Below are 21562 nucleotides of genomic sequence, written 5' to 3'. Positions count from 1 at the left end.
CATCATTACTGAGATGTGGATAATTACAGTGCAAAAGAGTGGCCTCCTAAGCATGTAATGCACTCTTTTATCTTAAGAAGTCAATCTCTCCAAAGCTGACAGCTTGCAGCATATGATCCTGGTAAACAAATACTTTTGCGCGGCACAAAAGTGCCATTAAAGGCCAAAACTGTCAACACAAATTCCATTCTTAACTTGGAGGGGGAGGGAACCAAAGTGCAGCGGGGAGGGGGGGACGGACGTGATCACTTCTGGTTGCTTTAACTTGCACGGAGGTACGGAGGTTGTCATAGAAACATTTCTATGAAGGGATATAACCTGAACACATGCCATTTAATTACCTTTAAGTTTAAGTAACAGGGGCTCAGTGAAAACACACTGGATGGGCTCACTGACGAGGTTAGTGAAGTGATGCTGCTGGTGCGCCACTCCCTCAAATTTCTTAACCATGCATGCCCCCCCGAAAAAAAAAGAAAAAAGAAAAGAAAAGCACCAACACCTCAAGGGTTGAGAGAACAGTCTGCTTCATTACAGTGGTACTGGGGGATGGGTGATGGTGCGATTCAAACACTAATCCAAAAATGAGTGTTTCATTATCTAAAGAGCCAAAAACAACACTGATGCGATCTGTGTATAAAAGCCACTTTCTTCTAATCAAACCCCCCACCCCCTTTTTTTATTTTGCACAGTGCAAAGTTTCCACAGTATTAGAATAAAAAAAAATAATAAACACAAAGGCTTTTTCTACTTGAGTTCAGCTAGAAGCAACAATTCTCATATCTGAGACAAAATCATGCATCAACCAGCGTTCATTGAGCTGAAAGCCGAATCTTAATTTTGATAAATGATTGAAACATATGACAGGGTATACACATTAATCCTGTGGAGGACATTCATTTTCCTATTACCATAATGTAGAGCACGACCACCCAATGATGAATGCCGCAATCAAAAAATGGACGCAGAGTGGGGAGAGCCGGGGTAATAAGTGCGCTGCTCCCAACAACGGTCAGTCTTGAAGGGAGACTAATGGCAGGTCTCTCTGCATCTCTCCCACTGCCTTAAGTGGGTAAGGGAGGGAGAAGAATGCATCCTGTTTTACAAAATCCAGTGGCCTCACTTATCAAATGCAAGTACACCTAAACAACAAGTAAACAAGAGTCTGTTTTAAACACACTTTGAGAAATGATTACAGGGGCATTTCAACAAAGGGGCTGATTGTGCGCTGTCGCTGACATATTTCACAAGGGGCATTTATTGCCGCCTGGCCTTTGAAGAGTGAGAGCTGCTGAGTGAGGGGGGGAACTGGCCCACACCTGCATAACTGAGGAGGGAACACCTGTGCACCCTGCGGCTTGAACAAGCAAGGTCGATCCAGCTAATCCAGGGGTGAAAGCTGATCAGAGGACAGGCCTGAAGAGTTCTGCAGCTCCCAGTGCCTTGTTAGCCTTTCTTTACCAAAAGAGAGGGAAAAAAAGTTACATCTATTGATTTTTGGGCCACACTTGATTGCAAGACAGGAGGGACAGGGAGTGTGAAATAGAGGAGGCCAGCAGAAGATTTTTTTAGGAGCTTGTAATGTTTAGAGAAATTAGTCTGAATTGGAGGTTTATCATGATGAAAAGCAATATACTACCAACACCCCTGTCTGTTTCTGGACAACGAAAAAAGATGGGATATAAAAATGGAGCATGCAACTACGGTAAGCTGATTAATCGTAGATATTGATAACGCAGGCAGCAGTCATGCAGGTAAAGGATCATTAAATCTAAATGCACTTTTTGAGCTTAAGAAGCTGTGACAGTGGTATTTAAAGAAAAATATATCTGAGCACTAGTGGAACATGGTTTTAAAACTACCAGTCATATGTGATAACATTATATGGCTAGAACACTAAAGGACTGCACTGAAAAAGAATTAAACTGACTTCATATCTTACACACAGAAGCTGTAACAAGATGCAAATCAAATCACCGTTTCCTTCTTTGTTTTTTTTGTTTTTTTTTACTAATTACTACAACGTAGTAGGCAGTTGCATAAAAATAAAATCAGCTGGAGAGTAAAATAGCTTCCAATTACATTCATGTAGATACTTGTCTTTATGTATTTTTGTGTTTTGTTATGTTTTTTTTTCTAGTGAAGACTGTATAAGAAAAAAGAATTGAGCTGGTTTCGGAGCAAACTTTTTAAATTAATTTTCAAATATTTAATTTATCACATAACGGTGAATAAAAATCTTTAAATAGCCTAATTCTGTTAGACGTGTAATAAATGTGTTAGAAAATTAACAACTTGTTTTATATCCTCGCACTTTTTTTAAAAAAAATTCAGCGTTCAGCTTTCAGAGCAGGCACAGACTGGACAGTGCTCTCAAAAGGTCCTAACAGTTTTTTTTAAAGCGAATACCGAGCTAGGGGAAATCTGTCAAAGCAGCTCGCTAACTCCGAGCGCAACGTGTAAATAATAACCCAACAAAAAGCAAAAACTTGACAACCAGCGGTTCACTTCCTAATTCAAATGGAGTGGACAGAGAGGTTTAGAAAAAATAGTCAAAGGTTTTCGGAGACTAATACGCTCCTGCGCAGGAAAACTTACCACGAGAAACGGCAGGTATATTTCCCTAAAGTCAAAGGGGACACGCCAGGTGAGAAGCCGTCGTCCTCTACACTTGCAGCCGTCTTCGCACGTGACTGTCCAAGTTCACCATAACGCAGAGAAAATGAACAACAAGCTGCAGAGTAAATAAAAAAAAGCTCAAATATTCCTCCGCTGGGCACCGCTGTCGGAGACGCACACACACACACACTCTCTCCTGCGGTCTCCCGTCAACGCCGCTGTTATTACTAATGCAACAGAGAGAAAAGCAATATACTGAGTCCTGTTTGAATGACGCGCAATGCGAGGAAGAAGAAGCGGCTTGTTTTTTTCTTTCTTTCTTTCTTTCGTTACGATTCAAACACACATCAGGCAGCAACCCGGCAAGCAAGTAGTATATTTGGGACTAGAACCCCCCCAGGGGAGGCACTTGCTTGTTCGCGGAGGTGTGTTTGTTATTTTTGGGCGTACTGCGACCCCGTGTGACGTCAGGGCCACCTGCTCTGTAAACAAAAAAAAGTATTTTTAAAAGTTTGCTCCCCCCCTTTTTTCACTCTTCGCTAACGTTTAACTATTAAGTATTTTAGCGGGGAGAGCTGCTGCCCGTGTGAGGAAGCGTTCACCATAGTTAGACATTATTGTTGGGGATTGAACCGGTAACCTTCCACTAATGGGACGATCCCGCCAACCAAAAAGCAACATTTCTTGTTTTTGATAAACTTGACTTTATATGCTAAAACTGGCAAAGAAGTAGTGCGAAACCAACCGCTATTAAAATGAAGAAAAGAATCAATATATGCCTTTAATGTTCCTGCAATATTTCATCAAGAGCATCTGCTTTTATGTAGCAGCTTCCTCCGGCATACATCAAACGTGACTGTTTCCCTTTTGAATCTTTTTAAGGAAATGGTCATTTTGTGTGTTTTCTCCTCTCAAATTTTGCGTAATTAACCGACTTTCATAAACCTGCATGACGCGAGATTATTTTTTTTTTAACAAATAATAATGCAAAGAAAGCATCGATGGAAACAAATATACCTTAAAATCTTCAGCAGCTTTCGAGCCAGAGTTTAAACTGCACCTCTCTCATCAGCAGTGGCATTTTTAAAGCTAGCGTTTTTACGTGCACGTCATTAAATTGTAGGTTTGCAGACAGAAATATTCGCGGTCGTCTACAAGTGTTTACACTGAGAGGATGATTGGAAACCAGTGCGTGAAAAACATAATATCCTAAACGCCATCATCATCATCATCATTATCAGTGTTATTAAAATTGTGCTTTAGTGTAAACACGTTTAAGGTTAAACTCTGTATAAAGAAAACCACTGTTGAATAAATACTTTATTACAAAAAAAAGAAAAAGATATGACAACATGTACAGATTCTTGACTGGAGGATTTTTTTTATTACTTATTCTGTCATACCTTTACAACATAATTTAGTGTATTTATTCATCTAATAGTAGATCCGAAGCCAGTCAAACAGTGAGCACAACCCTGAGCAGTAGTTAAAATGATTTGCTTTCTTCTATCTCGTCTTTCCTCTCCTTTCTTTCTTTCTTTCTATCCCCCCCCCCCCCCCTTTTTTTTCTTCAAACGCTACGATGTTCATAGCTAAGAAATGAATATTCAGAATAATATCAAGTGGGAAAGGAAAAGGAGTAGGAGCTAAGTGTTTTGCGTAAGAAGGGCGATGAGTGCATTTAAAGATTATATATCTGGTGTTATTTATGTTACAAATAATTGAGAAAAACACGGTTGTATACATCGATGTGTAGAAGTTGCTGTGTAGTGTGGCCATGTGAATTCAAAATACAAAAAAAGATGTATTGTTATTACCATTATTATTGTTATTACTGACTAAATACGTAAATATTTTTTAAAAATACATTATCTTTTAGTTATTACTATTGTTATCAGCATCATCCAGAAAGCTGTTTCCTATTGGCGTGTATGCACGGAATACCCCTATTATATTCTGAAATCTCCTGAAAAAAATACAATATTAGACACTTATCTGTCTGATGTAATATAAACTGGAATTGTTCCTGTAATTGTGTGGTATACGCACACCGTCTTTTCTATCGTTTTGTGATTTTGTTTGTGTTAAAAATCTTTATTGCAACTAAATATTCCGTCAAATGTGAATTAGAGGAAGCAGCATCTGGAAAATGATGAGGACATGAAGGGAAAAGCAGCCTCATGGAATTGTGACGGTGGTATGCTGCCACCTACTGGTCATTCTTTAAAACAGAAAACAACTTTCTGATCAAGGTAACTGCACAGGAAGTCTTAGGTACACAGAAGAAATGTTAATATTACCTTTTCCTTCTGTAATGATCTTGTTTGTGGACAAGGCTAACTGTACGCCTGGAACTCATTATCACACTAAGGGAGACTAAAGTGGAAATGCAAATGAATTTTAACTTGTGCTGACATGAATTTTTCTATGATCACATAGTGCCATCTACTGATAAAACTTAGTCACACAATTCGTCTCGCATTTAGACATTTTTTAACATTGCTGCTACTGACTGTATGCATTTATTGTTATGTATTTTATATGATTGCACTTAGCTGTGGCAAATTGACACTTTTTCACTGCCTTTTTATACGCTGCAAATGATGCAACTTAATCACTAAAACTGCAGTTGAAAAGTTCAAGGAGAGTATTTTTGGCTTCCGTATGAAGAACAAAGGGTCCTTTTGGGGAAAAAACCCCCACTCACACACTTTTATATTTTGGGGTATACTTATCCAGCATATCAAGGATTAGTTGAATTAAACTTCATATCTGAGATCACTTTGTGCAAAATCATGCCAGTACGCGCAGTCACAAAGCTAAAGAAAGAGTCCAATCTCATAATAATGTTCTGTTTTGTTGTCCAAAATGCTGTGAACCTAGAAAATGAAGTCTGCCTTTAATGTCGATGATACAAGAAGGTCCCTGGCCTTCCAAGAACAGCAACAGAACTAATACTAATTTGATACATTATTGATGACAGTGTGGACATGCTTTCATTTCCTTGTCCACGTGGAGGTGAGTAGTCAGCAGCAGCTCCCCCGCAGTGGGTAGGATGATACTTTTCTTTCTAGGGGATGCTTCAGCAGGGGACACACTTGGTAACACAAGGAATTTAGGTGTGGCAATTCAATTTCAGTTTCAGATAACTTACTGTAGCATCCTATGGTGCTTCAGTTGATCAGTGTCAGTAAATACTTTGAAGCAGCAGCACTAGTCTGGAAAATGCATTTTACATTTTATTGCTTTTAACACTAGTGAGGTTCCTAAACAAAAACTAAAGCATCTCAGAGCTGTTCTCATATGTGCGCCTTATGCTAACCATCAGTCCTTAGGTTGATCGATCACTCTCCATTTGTGCTGTTTCAAAGGATGACTTTTCATCAAACTTGAGTCTGCTGAGCTTTAGATTTATACCCAGAGAACTGATCACCATTAAGTAAAACTAGACAACTGCTTTTACAGTGTAGCCAAGAATGCAGAGATACTGTATCAGGTGTGGATCGTCGATAAGCAGGTAGAAATTTTGCTATGTGAAACTTTTAAGACTTTGTTGCTGGAAAGCAAGTAAATGTAAAATAAAATAAAACACTTCAAAGTAGCTTCAAGTATGTCCTTTTTCTGCACTACTTTTCCATTGTAGAGCTCTGTAAATGCTTTGCTTTCATGTAGTTATGATGTTACTAACAAACATATTATGAGAGCGTAACTGCGAGGATAACAAGCCAGCCTTGGTCTAGTTATATGTGTCCTATTAATAGGCCTGGCTCAGGCTCACGAGCTTCGCTGTAACCGAACTCCATCTGTCAAGTCACGTCCTCTCCCTGCTCTCCCCTCTACACTATCACTGTAGCCGGGCAAGGGTCACTCTGCTCTGTGCCACCCTCCTAGCGGACAGACGGCAGGACAGGCAGACAGCTCAAGACCATCGCGTATTATGGAGACTCTGTGCGTTCAACCCTCGCAACAGGACGGGCTGATGATGGAGGAGGAACAAGGGAAAAGTGGAAAACCGAATGAGGGGGGAATGAAGGCCTCTTCTCCCACGGGCTCCACCACAGATGAGGAGACAGATGACGACTCGGAACCAGAACCCCCACCAGTTATTCGCAGGAAGGTGTCTTTTGCAGATGCATTTGGCCTCAACCTGGTCTCTGTCAAGGAGTTTGACAGTGCTGAAGCGGCAGAACTAGAAGTCAGTCGGGCTGCTGAGCAGGAGGCACTTCATTCATTAGAGGAGCTCTATATGTGCTGTCTGTTTACAGTCCCGTCATCCCCGGAGGAGCTGGAACAGAGGCTGCAGGCACAGATGGTCGAACTGGAAAGCATTGAACTCCTCCCGGGGACCACCACCCTTCGAGGGATCGTCAGGGTGGTCAACCTCTGCTACAGTAAGTCTGTTTTTGCCCGGATCACTCTCGACCGCTGGAACAGCTGCTTTGACCTCCCGGCAGACTACGTGCCCGGGTCCAGTGACAGAAAAACAGACAGGTTTGCCTTCAAGTATACTTTGGTGCCTCCGTTTGAGAGAGAAGGGACTAGATTGGAGTTCTGTCTCTGTTATGAATCATCAGCGGGCACATTCTGGGCTAACAACAAAGGACTTAACTACGTGATGTTTTGCCACCAAAAGGGACAGATAAAGGAGCATGGGCCTCAAATGCAAGAGGAGAGCTACAAGAGCAAGAGGAGCTGTCTCAAAGCTAACAGGTGTGAAAGTCGGAGTTTTTTTAAACATTTTTTTAAACAAGGAAGTTTGAAAGTTGGCACAGCGCGAGTGCACTTACACTGTGCTGCTCTTCTCATTAAGAGAAGTCATTGAAACCAATATGCTCCACTAACTGGGCCATTGTGTGTTTACAGTGAGGTGTTATGTAACCATCCAGCGGCCTGTAGAACACACATTGCCCATTTATGGCCAGATGTATGCGCCGGTTTCCATGACGTCTCCACTGTAGCAAGATATGCTCATTTTATCCTCTTTGACCCCATCTGCAAAATTCTTTTTTTATGCCTCAAGAATTATAGCTCCCCTTTATGTGCATGCTCTGGCTTTGAGCTGCTGCAGCACAAGGGCCAGTTAACGCAGCAGACAAACATATTTCAAAGGCCTCTGGCGCAGATACACCCTGTCTGGACGTGCATAATAGGTATTATGTATACTGTGTATCATAATTATACAACTCGGCCAGTTGTTGTTTAAGGCGTGTCTTTAATAAAAGATTGAAACCTGTTTTCTATTATACCATTTGACTTGAACCCCAGTGCTCGAGGTGTTTATGGAGACTTTAAGCTTCGCGAAATTATGAAACACATCTGGAGGATAGAGAGGAACAATACCCCTTTTACTATAAAAAGATCTGATGAATACTATACATACTGGATTGTTAAATTAATTATCTGGTACTGTCTGGAAAACATCTTATGTCACGCTAGCCATATCTTATTTTGAACAACAGGAATGGAAGCACAGTGGAGAAGACCCGGGATAATGCTAACGCAGCAACAGTTGCTACAGGTGTGTACTTAGTGTTTATATATGCATGCATGTGTGCATATATGTTTTAATGTGCAACAAAACTTTCACCCTTGCCTTTTTTGGTCTTCTGCAGAACTAGAACCAACACAGAGAGCAGAAAAGGCCCACAGGCAGACACTGGACAGCAAAGATGTCCAGTTATTACTTCACAGTGATGAGCACAGAACTTTGGTGAGGCTCTTTTTATATTATTTTACCCAACCCCAAATGATAATGAAAAACATTTATTGATAATGAAGTAATGCGCTAGGCCAGAGGCTGCAGTTTGAGGTTCAGCAGTTCCCACTATGCTTTTAAGAGAGGATGAAAAACAGAGAAAAAGGAGTGGGAGTGTGGGTCATAGGGATTTACAGAGATACAGCTGGAAGGGGTAATGTTTGGGGTGTCTTCAGTGTTTTAGGAAATTATAAAACACCAGCATCACCAAAAAGTAAACTCCCCCAGCCATAAAATGTATGTTGGGTCGTCATAAAAACGCAGTTCTTGTTTGTCTCCAAGGTACAAATGATAGCTGAGGAAGCGGTGCATGTTATACTGCACAGTGAGTCCCAGAAGGGTACATGAAGTTAGCTAACCTGATACTTGGGAACACATCTGAAATCCTTCACATGCAGTCCATTAATAATACATGGAGCATGCTTGTAAACATGTGGGAAAATTGATGAGTCAAACAAGAATAGGTCTGAAGTTGCTAGATTATTGAAATGCATTGCATGTTGGCTATATAAAAAAATACTCAAAGGAAAGGCACGTTTTTAATCACCAAGCAAATATCAGGGTTTCGCCAGCACGGTGACTTAACAAAACTAACTGCTTTGACATTTGGCCTTTTTTGACAGGTGGAGAGCGTAAAAAGCAGACGCAAAGCAGCACGTTTGGCACGTGTGCAGGACTACCTCTCCCAAAGAACGCATCAAGAATCCAAGGATCTTGCATGTGACTCAGCCAGTGGCCAGAAAGACTCTCAGTCTATGCCGGCTCCCTGGGGTGACTCTGCCAGCTTGCTCTATAAATACCAAAAGGCGCAACCGAACGAGTGCCCACAAGTCCTCACCTACCATCAGATTCCTCTCCTTACACTGGACTGGAGCAATGACAAACCCCAGCAGTGGGAGACGGCTGACGCGCATGACATCTGGAGCGGAAGAGCTAAAACGATCTTGTCAAAAGAAGAAAACGCACCTTCTACTGATGACATGTGGGAGACCTTTCTTCCCGGTACAGATGATACCGACAATAAAAAAGCCTCTGTGTGCGATGCATGGCAGGCCTTTCTTAATGGGCCCGACCATTCCAACGTTCCAGAGTCAGAATGGCTGCAGACAGCAGCATCAGTGTCTCCTTCAAACGACAAAGGGCCCCAACCCCAATATTCAGCATTTCGAGAATTTCAACTGGGTGCAGATATTCCTGCCGCCGCACAGGCACACTGCTTAGATGCACGTCAGCCTCTGTCAGACACATGGGGAGAACTGTTGGCTAATGTTGCCTTGAACACCGAAGACCACCAGCCAGCAGAGGCATGTGTCACCAGCCCAAGAGATGACAACGCAGCAACACAAGACGCATCCCAAAGGTCAGAGACAAGCTCTGTAACAGACACTCCACAGAAATTTTGCCTCGAGGGGGCACCGCGGTCCGAGGACTCTATTGACAGTTCAGCCGAGTGTCACAAGCATGTGGTCCGGGAGCGAGAAAGGGAAGGAATAATAGGAGGAGCGAAAGAAGTAGAAGAGGAGCCCATCACATCACACATGGCTGACTTAATAACAAGCTCAGGGGAGTCGCAGACAACAGACATGACAGCAATGCCAGGGTTTCAGAATGCCAGTGCTGTTGATAGTATCTCACAGGAAGCAAGGCTGGATGAGGGTCTTTCTTCCACCGGGGAAGGAGAGGTTACAGGTACTGCACACAATGCCGTAGATGACACACTGGCATTTAGGGAGACAATCAGACAAGGGACAAAGGATGGGGCGAGGTATGTTTCTTCCACATCCAGAAAAGGAGTGGAGGAGGAAGACATCATGATGAACTATACAGAAAATAAAGCATCTACAGAGGAGGAGATATTTAGGCCACACAGAACAGAAGAGAGTGAAACCTCCCCAAGGTATGCAGATGAAATGCAGTGTGAGCAATTTGGGCCAAACAGAAATGGCGGAAATCAGCAGGAGAGTGATAGAAATGAAACAGGACCTCAACATTTACACGCTGGTAGATTTGATTCAAAGCAGGAAAACAAAATCGTGGCAGCCGAATTGAATGAAGAATTGAACACCAAAGGCGTGACAGCACTCGAAAAGACAGAGCAGGAAACTTCCTTTTCAACAACAGGTAATGAAACAAAGGGACTAATAAGTACAGCAGAGGAAAGGTTCCAGGCGTTAGATGATCAAGCATGGCAACATAATGATACAGCTTTAGATGTGAGTGCATCAATAATTTTGGATGTGCACGACAAACAGTCACAGTCAGTCCAAAGAGGCAAGGAGCCAAAAGTCGAGATGAAGCAGGAATCACAAATGGAACAAAACGGACTGAAATTGAAAGAAGGTGAGCACGGATTAAACTTCAACAAGACAGAGGTGGGAAAAAGCTTTAGTTGCAACGGAATAATAGAAAATCAATCAGAAAAGACGAGACCTACTGAGAAATCAAATGATGTCAACCAGGCTTTCCAAAGTGGCCGCAATACATTCAGACCTCCAGCAAATAAATGCAACCCAAAGGGACTGGAAGTGGTTGAAGTGGGATCGACTGACTCACAGGAAGACACGGAGGGTCAAAATGAGAACATATGTGGCAAAACGAGCCAAGAGGAAATCGAAGTAAAGGAGAATACTGCGAAGAAAGACACTTCAGCGGAACACCAATCTGAGACGTTACAAAGACTAGAAGGAGATACGAGTCAGGAAGACAGAGATGAGATGATGAGTATTCGGGAGCTGAAAATGGAAGCAGGGAGGGAGTTGATGGGTAATGTGGAGGGCCCTCAGGGGGAGAGGAAGAATGCACCGGCAGAATTGAAAGAAGAAGAGTTGTCAGCAGAAGTTGAGAGCTCTCTGCGTGTTGAATATAAAAAGCTGTCAGATGGAACAAAAGAACCTATTATGGGAGAAAATACTGCATCACTTGAGGTGATAGAGGTGGGATTGGAGGAGATCTTCATAGAAAGATTTGTAGAAGATTTGGTCAGGGGGATTTGGGAAGAGGTCTTTGGGAGAGAAGTGCAGACATCAAATAGACACACTGATATTGTTGATGGAATGGGGTGCATGCTGAGAGATACTACACAAGGCTGCCATCTTCTTTTTGAAAAAGACTTCAATGACACTTTTGATTCAGGTGTATTTTCCTTGACGGAATTACCAACAGATCCAAACTCAAGTTTCTGTCAAGGCCTAGAGCAAGCCGTACCCACTAAAGGCCATGAACGCTCTGTGCTAGAAGGAAGTAAGTTACTTGACACAGCAGAACAAACTCACTTTGTCTCTGAATCACATACAGATTTGATTTTGAGTTCTAATCTCAGTCACAATCTCACCACCACCTTAGATGTGCGTAGTCGGCAATCATTGCCTGAAACAACTCCAGCTCTGGGAGAAGCTCCGATGGATCAGAAAAGCCACACTCACATAAAAGAAAGATCGGCTGCTCGTTGTGAGACAGGCAGACAAATAGAAGGCTGTGTAGTTGCCCACGGAGAGATTTTTAATAAATCAGCCCACCCATCTCACAAACATCCATCTTCTTCCTCAGAGAAATTAAAAGAGACCGATGGTCTTGTATGGTGCAGTATATTATATATCCTCAGTCACGTCACCAGACTTCTAATCTATGCCCTCTTAATTAGTGGATTCTTTGTCATTGTTTTCCTCTATGATTTCCCAGCGGTTTTTGCTCTCTACATATTTTCATTGTCATGGTGGTTTTATAAGTGGAGGAGACAGCACGTGATGACAGACAAGGAGATGGTGGAATAGCCTAAAATTTAAGAAAAAGCAAGTATGGTGAAGAGTGCTACCTGTGGCATTTTTAAACATCAGCACAGTACTGTAAACTGTAACGTTCACTACCATGCACAGTGCTATTAGAGTGTGTGTGAGTGTGTGTGCGTGTTTGTACATTTGGCTGATTTTCCCATCTCTTAAGTTACTTAATAGACCGATTCCCAAACTTTTTGGGGTTGACGAACCATTAAAACTGAACAAAATCTACTACGTACCTGTTTTTGGACTTGCCTGCATTTTTTTTGGTTAATTTAAATACAGTCTAGTGGTAAAAAATATGGATGAAGTTACAATAAGACTCACTAAACAAACAGAATTTGGTGCAGAAATATGTTTTTGTTGTTGCATGTTTTGTAACCCTATAAATCTGTCTGCAACTCCAAGCAGTCGATCTAATTTGAGTTCCCATTAGGCCGTCATTCTGTGGGTGAAAAAGACAGAATAAAGGAATCGGTGGGTGTTTTGGTTCACTCATCAATAAAAATTTACAATAAACCTCAAACTGAACTGAACATTTTTAAAATCATATGAATTTTCACCTTTTGTTGAATGTTTTAGTCCACAGAAATGTTTACGTGTATGACGTGTGTATGTTTGCTGTGTTTTATGGGCCCAATACCACTTTATTATGTAACAAATGGAACAAATTTCCTTGATTTTCTTCAATAAAAGAAATTCATGTGACTAAAAAAAAATACAACAAAGAAACCCCCATTGTTTTTTACATTGACACAGCAAGATTTATTTTGCCCTGGACATTTTCATATTTCACAATTGATGAACTTTGCATGATGCATGTTTTATGACACTACAGCTTTGTGGTTTGTTCAGTATATCCTAGACTTTGATTGTACAAGGTCATTATACTTACTGTAATTATTCACTGACAGAATGAACTAAAGTAAGTCTTGAGAGGACTCAGATTACATTTTTATTGTACTATGTTTTGCAATTCAAGTAATTTGTTAGTTGCACAGCCCTAGGGACCAGTCAGTGACCCTCTGGAAAACTCCGGTCGCTATGGAAACGTGTGTACTCTGTGAAAGGTGGGCAAGTGGGTGCTGGAAGTTGGTTGCTGTGGTCAGGTGAAATCAGTTTTAAAAAAAGTTACTGCTATGGACAAAGAGGTTTTTGTTTCCCTTATTTAACTTAGCAACAGCGATCAACTTCCACGATCATCTTTCCAACCAACTGGGGAATATATTTTTTTTTCCTAGTAACCACATGTTCCCAGGGGGTTTCTGACCTGCCTCTAGGCCTGTGAGACTGATGCCTAAGCAGTCTGTTATTTTTAAAATATGAGCACATTTTTCATTTGCTTTGGTTGTGACACAAGATGAAAAAAGGAAAATATCTGAAGCATCTGCAGTGTTTCTGTCTTGCTTGTGTCAGTGTCCATCTTAAGGTAATTGAGGAAAGAAGCTAATGAGCTCAGCTCCATATTTTAAAGTAGCAAGTAGCTAAGCAAACCTTAGCTGGCTAGGCCAGGTGACGTAAAAGCTAGCTCCACAGAAGCTAGCTTTTAGCTAAGCTGTTACCTAGAGGAGAATTCACAAGCTTGTTGCTGGTAATGTTGTGGAAGAGATGATCCTGTCATTAATTTACTATAAAACACAGTAACAATGATATAGTCAGAGGTAAACTGACAGCAGGCTACACAGATACTGGACAGTATAACCAACATGCAAAAGCTAAGTGCAAAGAAACATTTGTTTTTATAACCTAAAGTACTCTAAAGTTAGCAGTTTTTTTGTTATTTGATTTACAGGTTGCTATAAAGATTACTGCGTCTTTTAGAGATTGTAGGTTTAAAGATATTCATTTGGAATAATGACAGTATCTGAAAGACATTAAAGATATTAAATATCTAACATTCAAATAAGTCCTGTTGTTTTATACCTTTGTTTCTTCAGAAGAATCACATTTTAATGATCAGATTAGTTCACTCTAAACCTTTGTACATGCTGACATGGATTTTTTAATTATGCTGTTTGGACAAAATGCATTGAATACAATAACTCCATCTGCTAATACACAAATGAACAGACTGTCAAGGTAGGTGGTGATGGAGAGAGGACCCAAAGGCAGGAAATGGAGGCAGACTGAATGAAGGAATAAAAAGAGCCTTCATTGGCTGATACAAACACAACACAAAGCCCAAAAGTGAACCAAGAAGGAATAAGAAACACTGGAACACAAAGAGTATAAAGATGACTATATCTACAAACATGGCTGATTGGTGAATCAGCACACGTAGGAAGGAAGCACGGGAGGCAAACAACAGAAGGAAGTAAAATTAAAACAAGACACACACGAAAACAGAGACGAGAAGCAAATGCGCAAGAAATCCAGGACCTTTGCACATGTGGGTATAATGGGCAAGGGTTATAAATGTGAAGAATGCACTTCATGAACAAAGTGCATTATTTACTTGAGACTACATATAAAAATAAATGAGTCTTGATTATGGGTCAGTCAGTTACCACTTTTCGAATAAAAGTATTTCAGTGAAAATAAAATAATCTTACCTAAGAAAAATATAGCATTTATCAAACTATGGCATATAAAAAACATCTTCTCTTTAACATTTCTTGTCACTTTTCTTGTTCACTTCTGGCTCCAAATAACCAATATGGTGGCAGCCAAAACGCTACAGTTAAGTCCAATATTTGATTTCATTATGGCCTCCTCCATCTTTTATATACAGGTGAGGCAGCAATAGAGTGAAAAGCCTAACAATCAGATGATCCACTATCACCAAGTACTAGGCAACAGCAGGAAGAAAAAACTCAGTTTTAACAGGAAGAAACCAGAAAAAAATTACTTCGGAAAGACGGGGAAGGGAAGAGAAGAAGGAGAGCAAAAGGAAACAACTCTATGCATGCATATGTTCTTATATATATATATATATATATGTATATATATCTATATATATAGATATATAGATATATATATATATATCTATATATACATATACACATGTGTGTGTATATATATATATTAGTAATGTCTCTGCACACCTGTAATCCCATATTCCATTTGTGTCTATGGCTTGTGCTGAGGACAAAAGAAATAGCCCTGCATACATGTTCCAACCCTACAGAAGGGTTAGGAAGATTGTTTTGATGATTACATGATCCCAGAGACAAATTAATTCATGCATATTTCAATTACCCAGGCATGTATCTTGCAACACATTCTATTTCCTAGCTAACATTTATTTTGGCACCATATTGACTATGGTGCTTGGGTGCCTGTAAGGCTCTTGTGTGACTCAATATATTATTTGTTAGTGTACCACAAGCAGAGAGTTTCTCACTGTGTGACAATGTGTGCAATAAAGTGGCAGCTTGAGTGACAGTGCACTCCAGTAGAAGTCACTTGATCCTGTCTGGGGTATGCTGACCTTTTGTAAGCTGGCTCCAATCCTATGCTGGCACCTTTAGAAAACTGGCCAAAAGCCAGCGTTGGCACAGCAGAGGTCTACTTTTTCTGTAAGGCCCTGTACTGATGAGACGCAGTGCAAATTTGGCACAAAGACTGTGGCGTGCACTGACAAAAAGTAGCAGTGACGGGAAGAATCTGAGAAACAAGGACAGAATCTTGATTATCTGGGGTTACCCAGAGGTGTAAGGCTGCTTGTTATTTTCCTGACTAGCTCGCATGCCAACGTGTAAGGATTATAAATTAATCAGTGCTGCACCAGGCAGAGGGATAAGGCTGCACATTTACAGATCTAGATAGCAGTGAGAGGTGCAGAAGCTGTTAGAAACCACAACAAATTGTATTTCCTTTTCAGCCCCCTCCCCTTCAAGATTTACACAAAAATCTGCAATAAATGACAACAGAGTTTTAGCACTTATGGCACTTTTAGCATTGAGATAGCTTAACCTTCTCACACCACATACATTAAACATATTTCTTTTTCTTGTTTGAAATGAAGGAATGTTTAAAAAGAACTTTGAATGATTTGAACTAGGTTCACATTAGGCTGCTGGGTGTCATAGATGTAGCACTGATAACTGACTCTCTGGAACACACCCAGCACCTTGTGATACAAGACTAAAATGAGAGCCTGTCATCAGATGTTAATGCTCTCGTCACTCCTCCTCTCACATTGCAGTGTGGATTGTGCGTTAGCATTTGTAACTATGGGTATGTGGTTATATGGGGATATGGTGGCTATCATGTGAGAGATACCCTCTATCCTATATAAGCCACCAAGTATTTAAAAAAGGCATCGACTGTTTACTTGTACTGTTGAATTGTGTTACCTTAGTGAGACCATGTTGTCTGTGTATTGACAAAGAGAAACTGATGAAGGAAAGGGTATATAAGCCTTTAAAATGTGTCAGTGTCCTGTTTTGTTGTACAGGATGTCAGTACTTCTTCTAAGGCTGATTAATTAGTTCATCTCGTAGTATAGTCTTACACATAAATGTCCACCAGCAGCTTTCAATAAAAAACAATAAACGCAAATTTATGCAAAAAAAAAAATGTCGTGCAATGACACATTTCTTCCAGCAGATGTAAGTGTGGCTCCATTTTTTTAAAGAATCCAATAGCTGTTGAGGATTGGAAACCAAAATTATGGTTAAAGGTTTTAGTAGTACACAAACACACACACACACACACACACACATGCATATATATTTTAGATTTGTGCAGTCACTTTAATTGAAATGTGTGACAAAATCTATAAAAATCTTCAACTGAGCACGATGAATAGAGACGGTCGATTCAGTGACAAATGCAACAGTCCTGTGGCAAAAAAAATCAGTGCACAGTGAAGTGCACTGGCTGGGACAAGAGGGTGCATGAGGACAGGATGTGTGAGTGGAAGAGAGCGCAAAACGCGGCGGGGCTGTGTTGCGCGGCCTAAGGGGACCAGAGGCACTCTGCTGACAGATTGGAGACCTGACAGACTGCATCGTCCACACTCTCCCCGGTCATGGAACAGCTTTCTATTCATCCCTCTCTGCTCCGCCTTCCTCTGCAGCCTCCCATTTGGCACCCTGGGCTTTGCTCCCTCAACCAGCATCATGGGTCCGCGACCCTACACCAACCAACTCCATCTCAGCTCTTTCTCTTTCTCACCCCCCCCGCATCTAGCCATGCCTCCTCCGCCATGCTTAGTGACTCGACATTCCCAGATGTCCACTGGCTCTTGCATCACTGAGACAACAAGGCTTTCTGCTGTTGCCGCTTGGCATTTGAAAAGTTGTACATGGGTGAGTGGGACACCATCACCCACTCTGTGGGTGCAATGTACAGGGTTCTTCTAAGAACAAAGGAATGACGTACTATTATAAGAGTGCACATTTTATGTGCTTCATGCCAGACTGTAGATAGGATGTAAAACTGATGGATGGCAGTTAATACACTTGTACTTCTTCCACATTTCATAAAAGTGATGAATGAATCAAATAAAGTTGTATTCCAAAATGCGCATTCCACTTTAGAGTACTCACCACACAGTGTATCTTATACTTAGTACACAGCTCCTACATCCTCTGCTTTCATTTGCAGCATTACTGTGATGACAGAGTTGTTTGTCATCTTTAGCGTTGAGATTTTTTTCATCGGTACAACGAGGAGGTGTGAGAAACAAATGAGGAAGATGAGCAGAAGAGGAGGAGGAGGAGGTGGAGATATATCACTCATACGGTATGCTGTATTTACGTGAGACTATTTGATTTAGGCAAAAACTGTGCAACAGGAATAGGAGGATGACAAGGAAGAGGAGATAATGCGATATCAAACCCCGTGTAACACTTCTCATAACAAGATTTCAAAGTCTATCCCGCTGGGGGGAGATAAAGGTTGATAGTGAGTACTTCATGAGATCCTGGATAGTAGGAGTGGAAAACAAATAATCTTGTTAAACAGGTTGCATTTACCCTAAAAAAAAATAACACAATTTACTTTAAAATTGCACAAAGCATATGCACAGTGATTTCTTAGGCTGGGGATTTGTTTTTAGTGCAGAGTGAATCACAATAAGCTGTTTTCTGTGCTGTCCTGTGACTCAGCCAGCTAATACAAGGAGACATGCCATTCTTGAGAGAGTCTCCCCTCTGCATCCCCGTATGAACCCGAAAGAAAAGCCACAGTGGTTCTTTGTTCTTTGTGAGCAAGCAAGCAAGCAAGCATCTAAGCCTTTGTTTGGCAATAATTTCTAAGGTTAGAAACCCACTTTGCTTTTCTCCACAGCAAAGAGATATAAAGGAAAATGCAGTGGGAAATTCAAAACATTCATCTAGTACATGCAGATACAGCCACGATCCCTTACTGCTTCCATATTTGTTTATTATTCCTGCATGCACCTGTTACTCGTGACTCACATCGTACTCTTGTCTTGATATCAGATCTAAAAAACAACTGCATGTGGCCAATCCTTGACTTAACATAGGATGAGCACATAGTTACTAATTTAAGTGATTATTTCCCAGAAAGTCATGTCAGTGTAACAATAAAATCAGCCTATTGGCTGTGGCAACTTGGGGGTTATATTGGTATATTGAATTTGCAAAGTTTGCAAAGTGCAGCAATTCAGAGTTGATTTATGGTTGTTTTCTTTGGGTTTCTTCTTAGGTTGGTCAAAATGCCACCTAGGATGTAAAACCATTGCATGTCTAAGTAGTAGAACATCTTCCTTTATTCCCAATTATAAAACAACAACAACAACAACAACCCATAAAGCATAAAACTAGTCCTTGTCATTTTAAAAAAAAAATCTACAAATGTGAGACTTAAAAAAAATCCCACAGTGAACAACAACTTGAATGTTCATTCCAGCATTCCTTTTTTCTGACACTTGATTGATGAGCAGCACCCTGCCAATCCCGTTCCTGCTAAAGACGCCTTTCCCCCAGCTGATGGCTGAGGATGATTAGAGAACAAGCCACCAATGGGAACCCCAGTAGCAGCCCTCCAGGTGTCTTAGACCTCGCCTTCTTCCTTCGATTTTGACTTGTGGGGTGAATCTTTGTAACCCATACGACATAAGTGGCCAACACTGTTGCCAGCATTCATGCTTGTGTGTAGTGCATTATGTGTTAATTATCGTGTAATTATCTCACAGTGTTTTATATGTGGTGGAAGCCACAATAACAACATAGACATGCTAGTAATTTTCCCCCCTCCTGGGCCCACACTTGTTGTTGAGTGGTTGTTTTTTTGTGTTCGCTTTGGGCTTCAAAGAACTAAAAGGACTTGATAAAGCCCTGATTATACACTGTTGTGGATACAGACGGCTGACAACATGACAGCAGGAGAGTCATTCCTGTGACACCTCTTTGAAATCCACCACTTGAGGCACATGTGCAGTTGGTGTACTGTAATGTAAATTCTCCACAGATTAGGCCCACACCATCTTAGAAAGTTAGCGGGCGCACGGACCTTAAAACACAGAACTTCAAGCACTATCTGATGGCGAAGCTGACATCATCACCTTGCAGACTTGTGGAATCAATGAGTGACCAAGGCTGATCAGGAATGGCTACTTAGCTGTAGCATCTCAAGCTGCCTGTGCTCATGTCCACAAAAGAGTGTAAGAGTGAGTCTTTAAGCAGTGTTAGGGAAGCTACAGTATACAAAAATTAGTAGTGAATTACAAAATATTTGGTACTTTGTAAAAAAGTAATGAATAGTTGTGCAGTGTTGTGACAATGATGCTGTTGTAGGGTAGAAATGGAGGCCTGATTGCTGATCGTTGCTTTTGTTACCTGCTGAAAATGAAGCTTTGGCATCACTACCGCAAGCTCTGTGTTAAATGATGCTTGCAAAGAGTTGGTGTTGTGTTATAGGTGGATAGCTGTTTCTGGCGTGGGGACACCTTGCACTTTATTCCTCTCTACTCCAAGACACAATAATAAATCCCGCTTCCTGTAATCTTAGTTGTAGCATGAATAAGCCATAAATTTACCGTGCTTCCTTTTAACTGACAAAACACCAAGAGTTAAAGTGGGCCCAATACAGCACTGGCAGGAAATTTGTGTATCTCGAGCTATTAATTCCTTCTGGTGAGAGAAAATTACATCATGGGCCAAATCAAAGTGTGAATTTGTATTTCCAAACAACATTTTAAAAATATTTCATTAAAACGTTAAGAAGAACGGATTTTCAGGAAGGCCTATAGGCTATCCACTGAAATTAATTAAAACTTACACTGAGATATGGACATAAGTGTAAAAAAAAAAGCTTTGATTAAGGCCAGGAAGGTCAGGGCATGTGACAGTCAGAAGACAGATAACGGACCTCTCTGAAAGCCCCCAGTAAATCTGTCTGCATGCCATTTAGAGTGCTGGCCTGACCTAAATGTCAGAGCAACATTTAACCATATAACTCTCTCTCTCATCCCCTCTTTCTCATTCTCCCCGTGATTTTGGTTGCATAAGAGAGTTAAATCACTCGCACTCATCTTACACCTAGATCTGTTTGTTTCCTAAAACCTTCGAAAGCAAAGGAGAACCCAAAACAAAAGGGCCACAAACCAACAGACATTCTCATGCGTGCTGATGATCCTCGTGAAAGGATTTTCAAGCCTGAAGACTGGCAAAGTTGTGAAGCCCTTTTAAAACACCCAGCACATTTGAGCTCATATTTCATATATTGAGCTCATATTATTTGGAAACAAACAATTTTTTTGTCGTTTAAAGAGAAAAAAAAAAGATTTTTATGCACAATGTTTGGTGTATTACCTTTATGCTTCCTGTGACATGTCACAGAGACATAAAAGTAACATTATCCACTGATTTTATTGCTTGCTCTCTGGAGCAGAATGGCATTGTGAGGCTAAGAGTTTAGGACAGAAGGGACACAGTTTTCTGTGATTCATTCAGCGAGTCCAAACCCAAGGTAAACTATGTCATGTTTTGTGTGTGTGTGTGCATGCTTGCCTGTGTGTGGAGATCTCTTTATGGTGCATGACTAAGTCTTCACATTCACATGTGTCTGTGTTTAGAACAATGGCTTTGCACGAGTGGGTGTGTGGGGTATGGGTGTGTGAAATGCTGCAGAATTAGAATGCATGCATTTCTAACATTCACATGAACGTGTGCTTGTATATAGCCATGTGTGGGCAGTTGGGACTACACAGTGAGCGCACCATATTGAGAAACAACATATTGTTGGCAGCCAGGCTCGCATGAATTGGTTTCATCACAGAGCTTTCCTTTCTCACTCTACTGTATATGTTTCTCCTTTGGAGGAAAAAGGTCACACATTAAGCATCATCATTCTTTCAGTTTTCATTGCATTTTAATCTTTTTGCCTCATTGCCAGCTTTTCCTTGTTTTGTCTTTCTGAATCTAGTCCTTTCTGCTGGTGAATTTTGCTCAGGGATTCTACCCAGCAGCTATGTAGCTATTTTCTTTTAGATCAAATAATCCTC

General features: G+C 40.9%; 1 protein-coding gene across 1 annotated transcript; it reads left to right on the top strand.

Annotated features, from left to right (window-relative positions):
- The first annotated feature begins 1493 nt into the window (after window positions 1-1493).
- ppp1r3aa (protein phosphatase 1, regulatory subunit 3Aa) lies at window positions 1494-14050 on the top strand. Its single transcript, XM_005455598.3, has 5 exons — window positions 1494-1702; window positions 6470-7326; window positions 8076-8134; window positions 8229-8326; window positions 8995-14050. Exons 1-5 carry the CDS (start codon window positions 1685-1687, stop codon window positions 12139-12141), a joined length of 4179 nt encoding a protein of 1392 aa, XP_005455655.1. The 5' UTR covers window positions 1494-1684; the 3' UTR covers window positions 12142-14050.
- The last annotated feature ends 7512 nt before the right edge of the window (window positions 14051-21562 follow it).

Source organism: Oreochromis niloticus, linkage group LG17, assembly GCF_001858045.2.
Source record: "Oreochromis niloticus isolate F11D_XX linkage group LG17, O_niloticus_UMD_NMBU, whole genome shotgun sequence".
Lineage (NCBI taxonomy): Eukaryota > Metazoa > Chordata > Actinopteri > Cichliformes > Cichlidae > Oreochromis > Oreochromis niloticus.
This window is presented reverse-complemented; position numbering and strand designations above follow the sequence as displayed.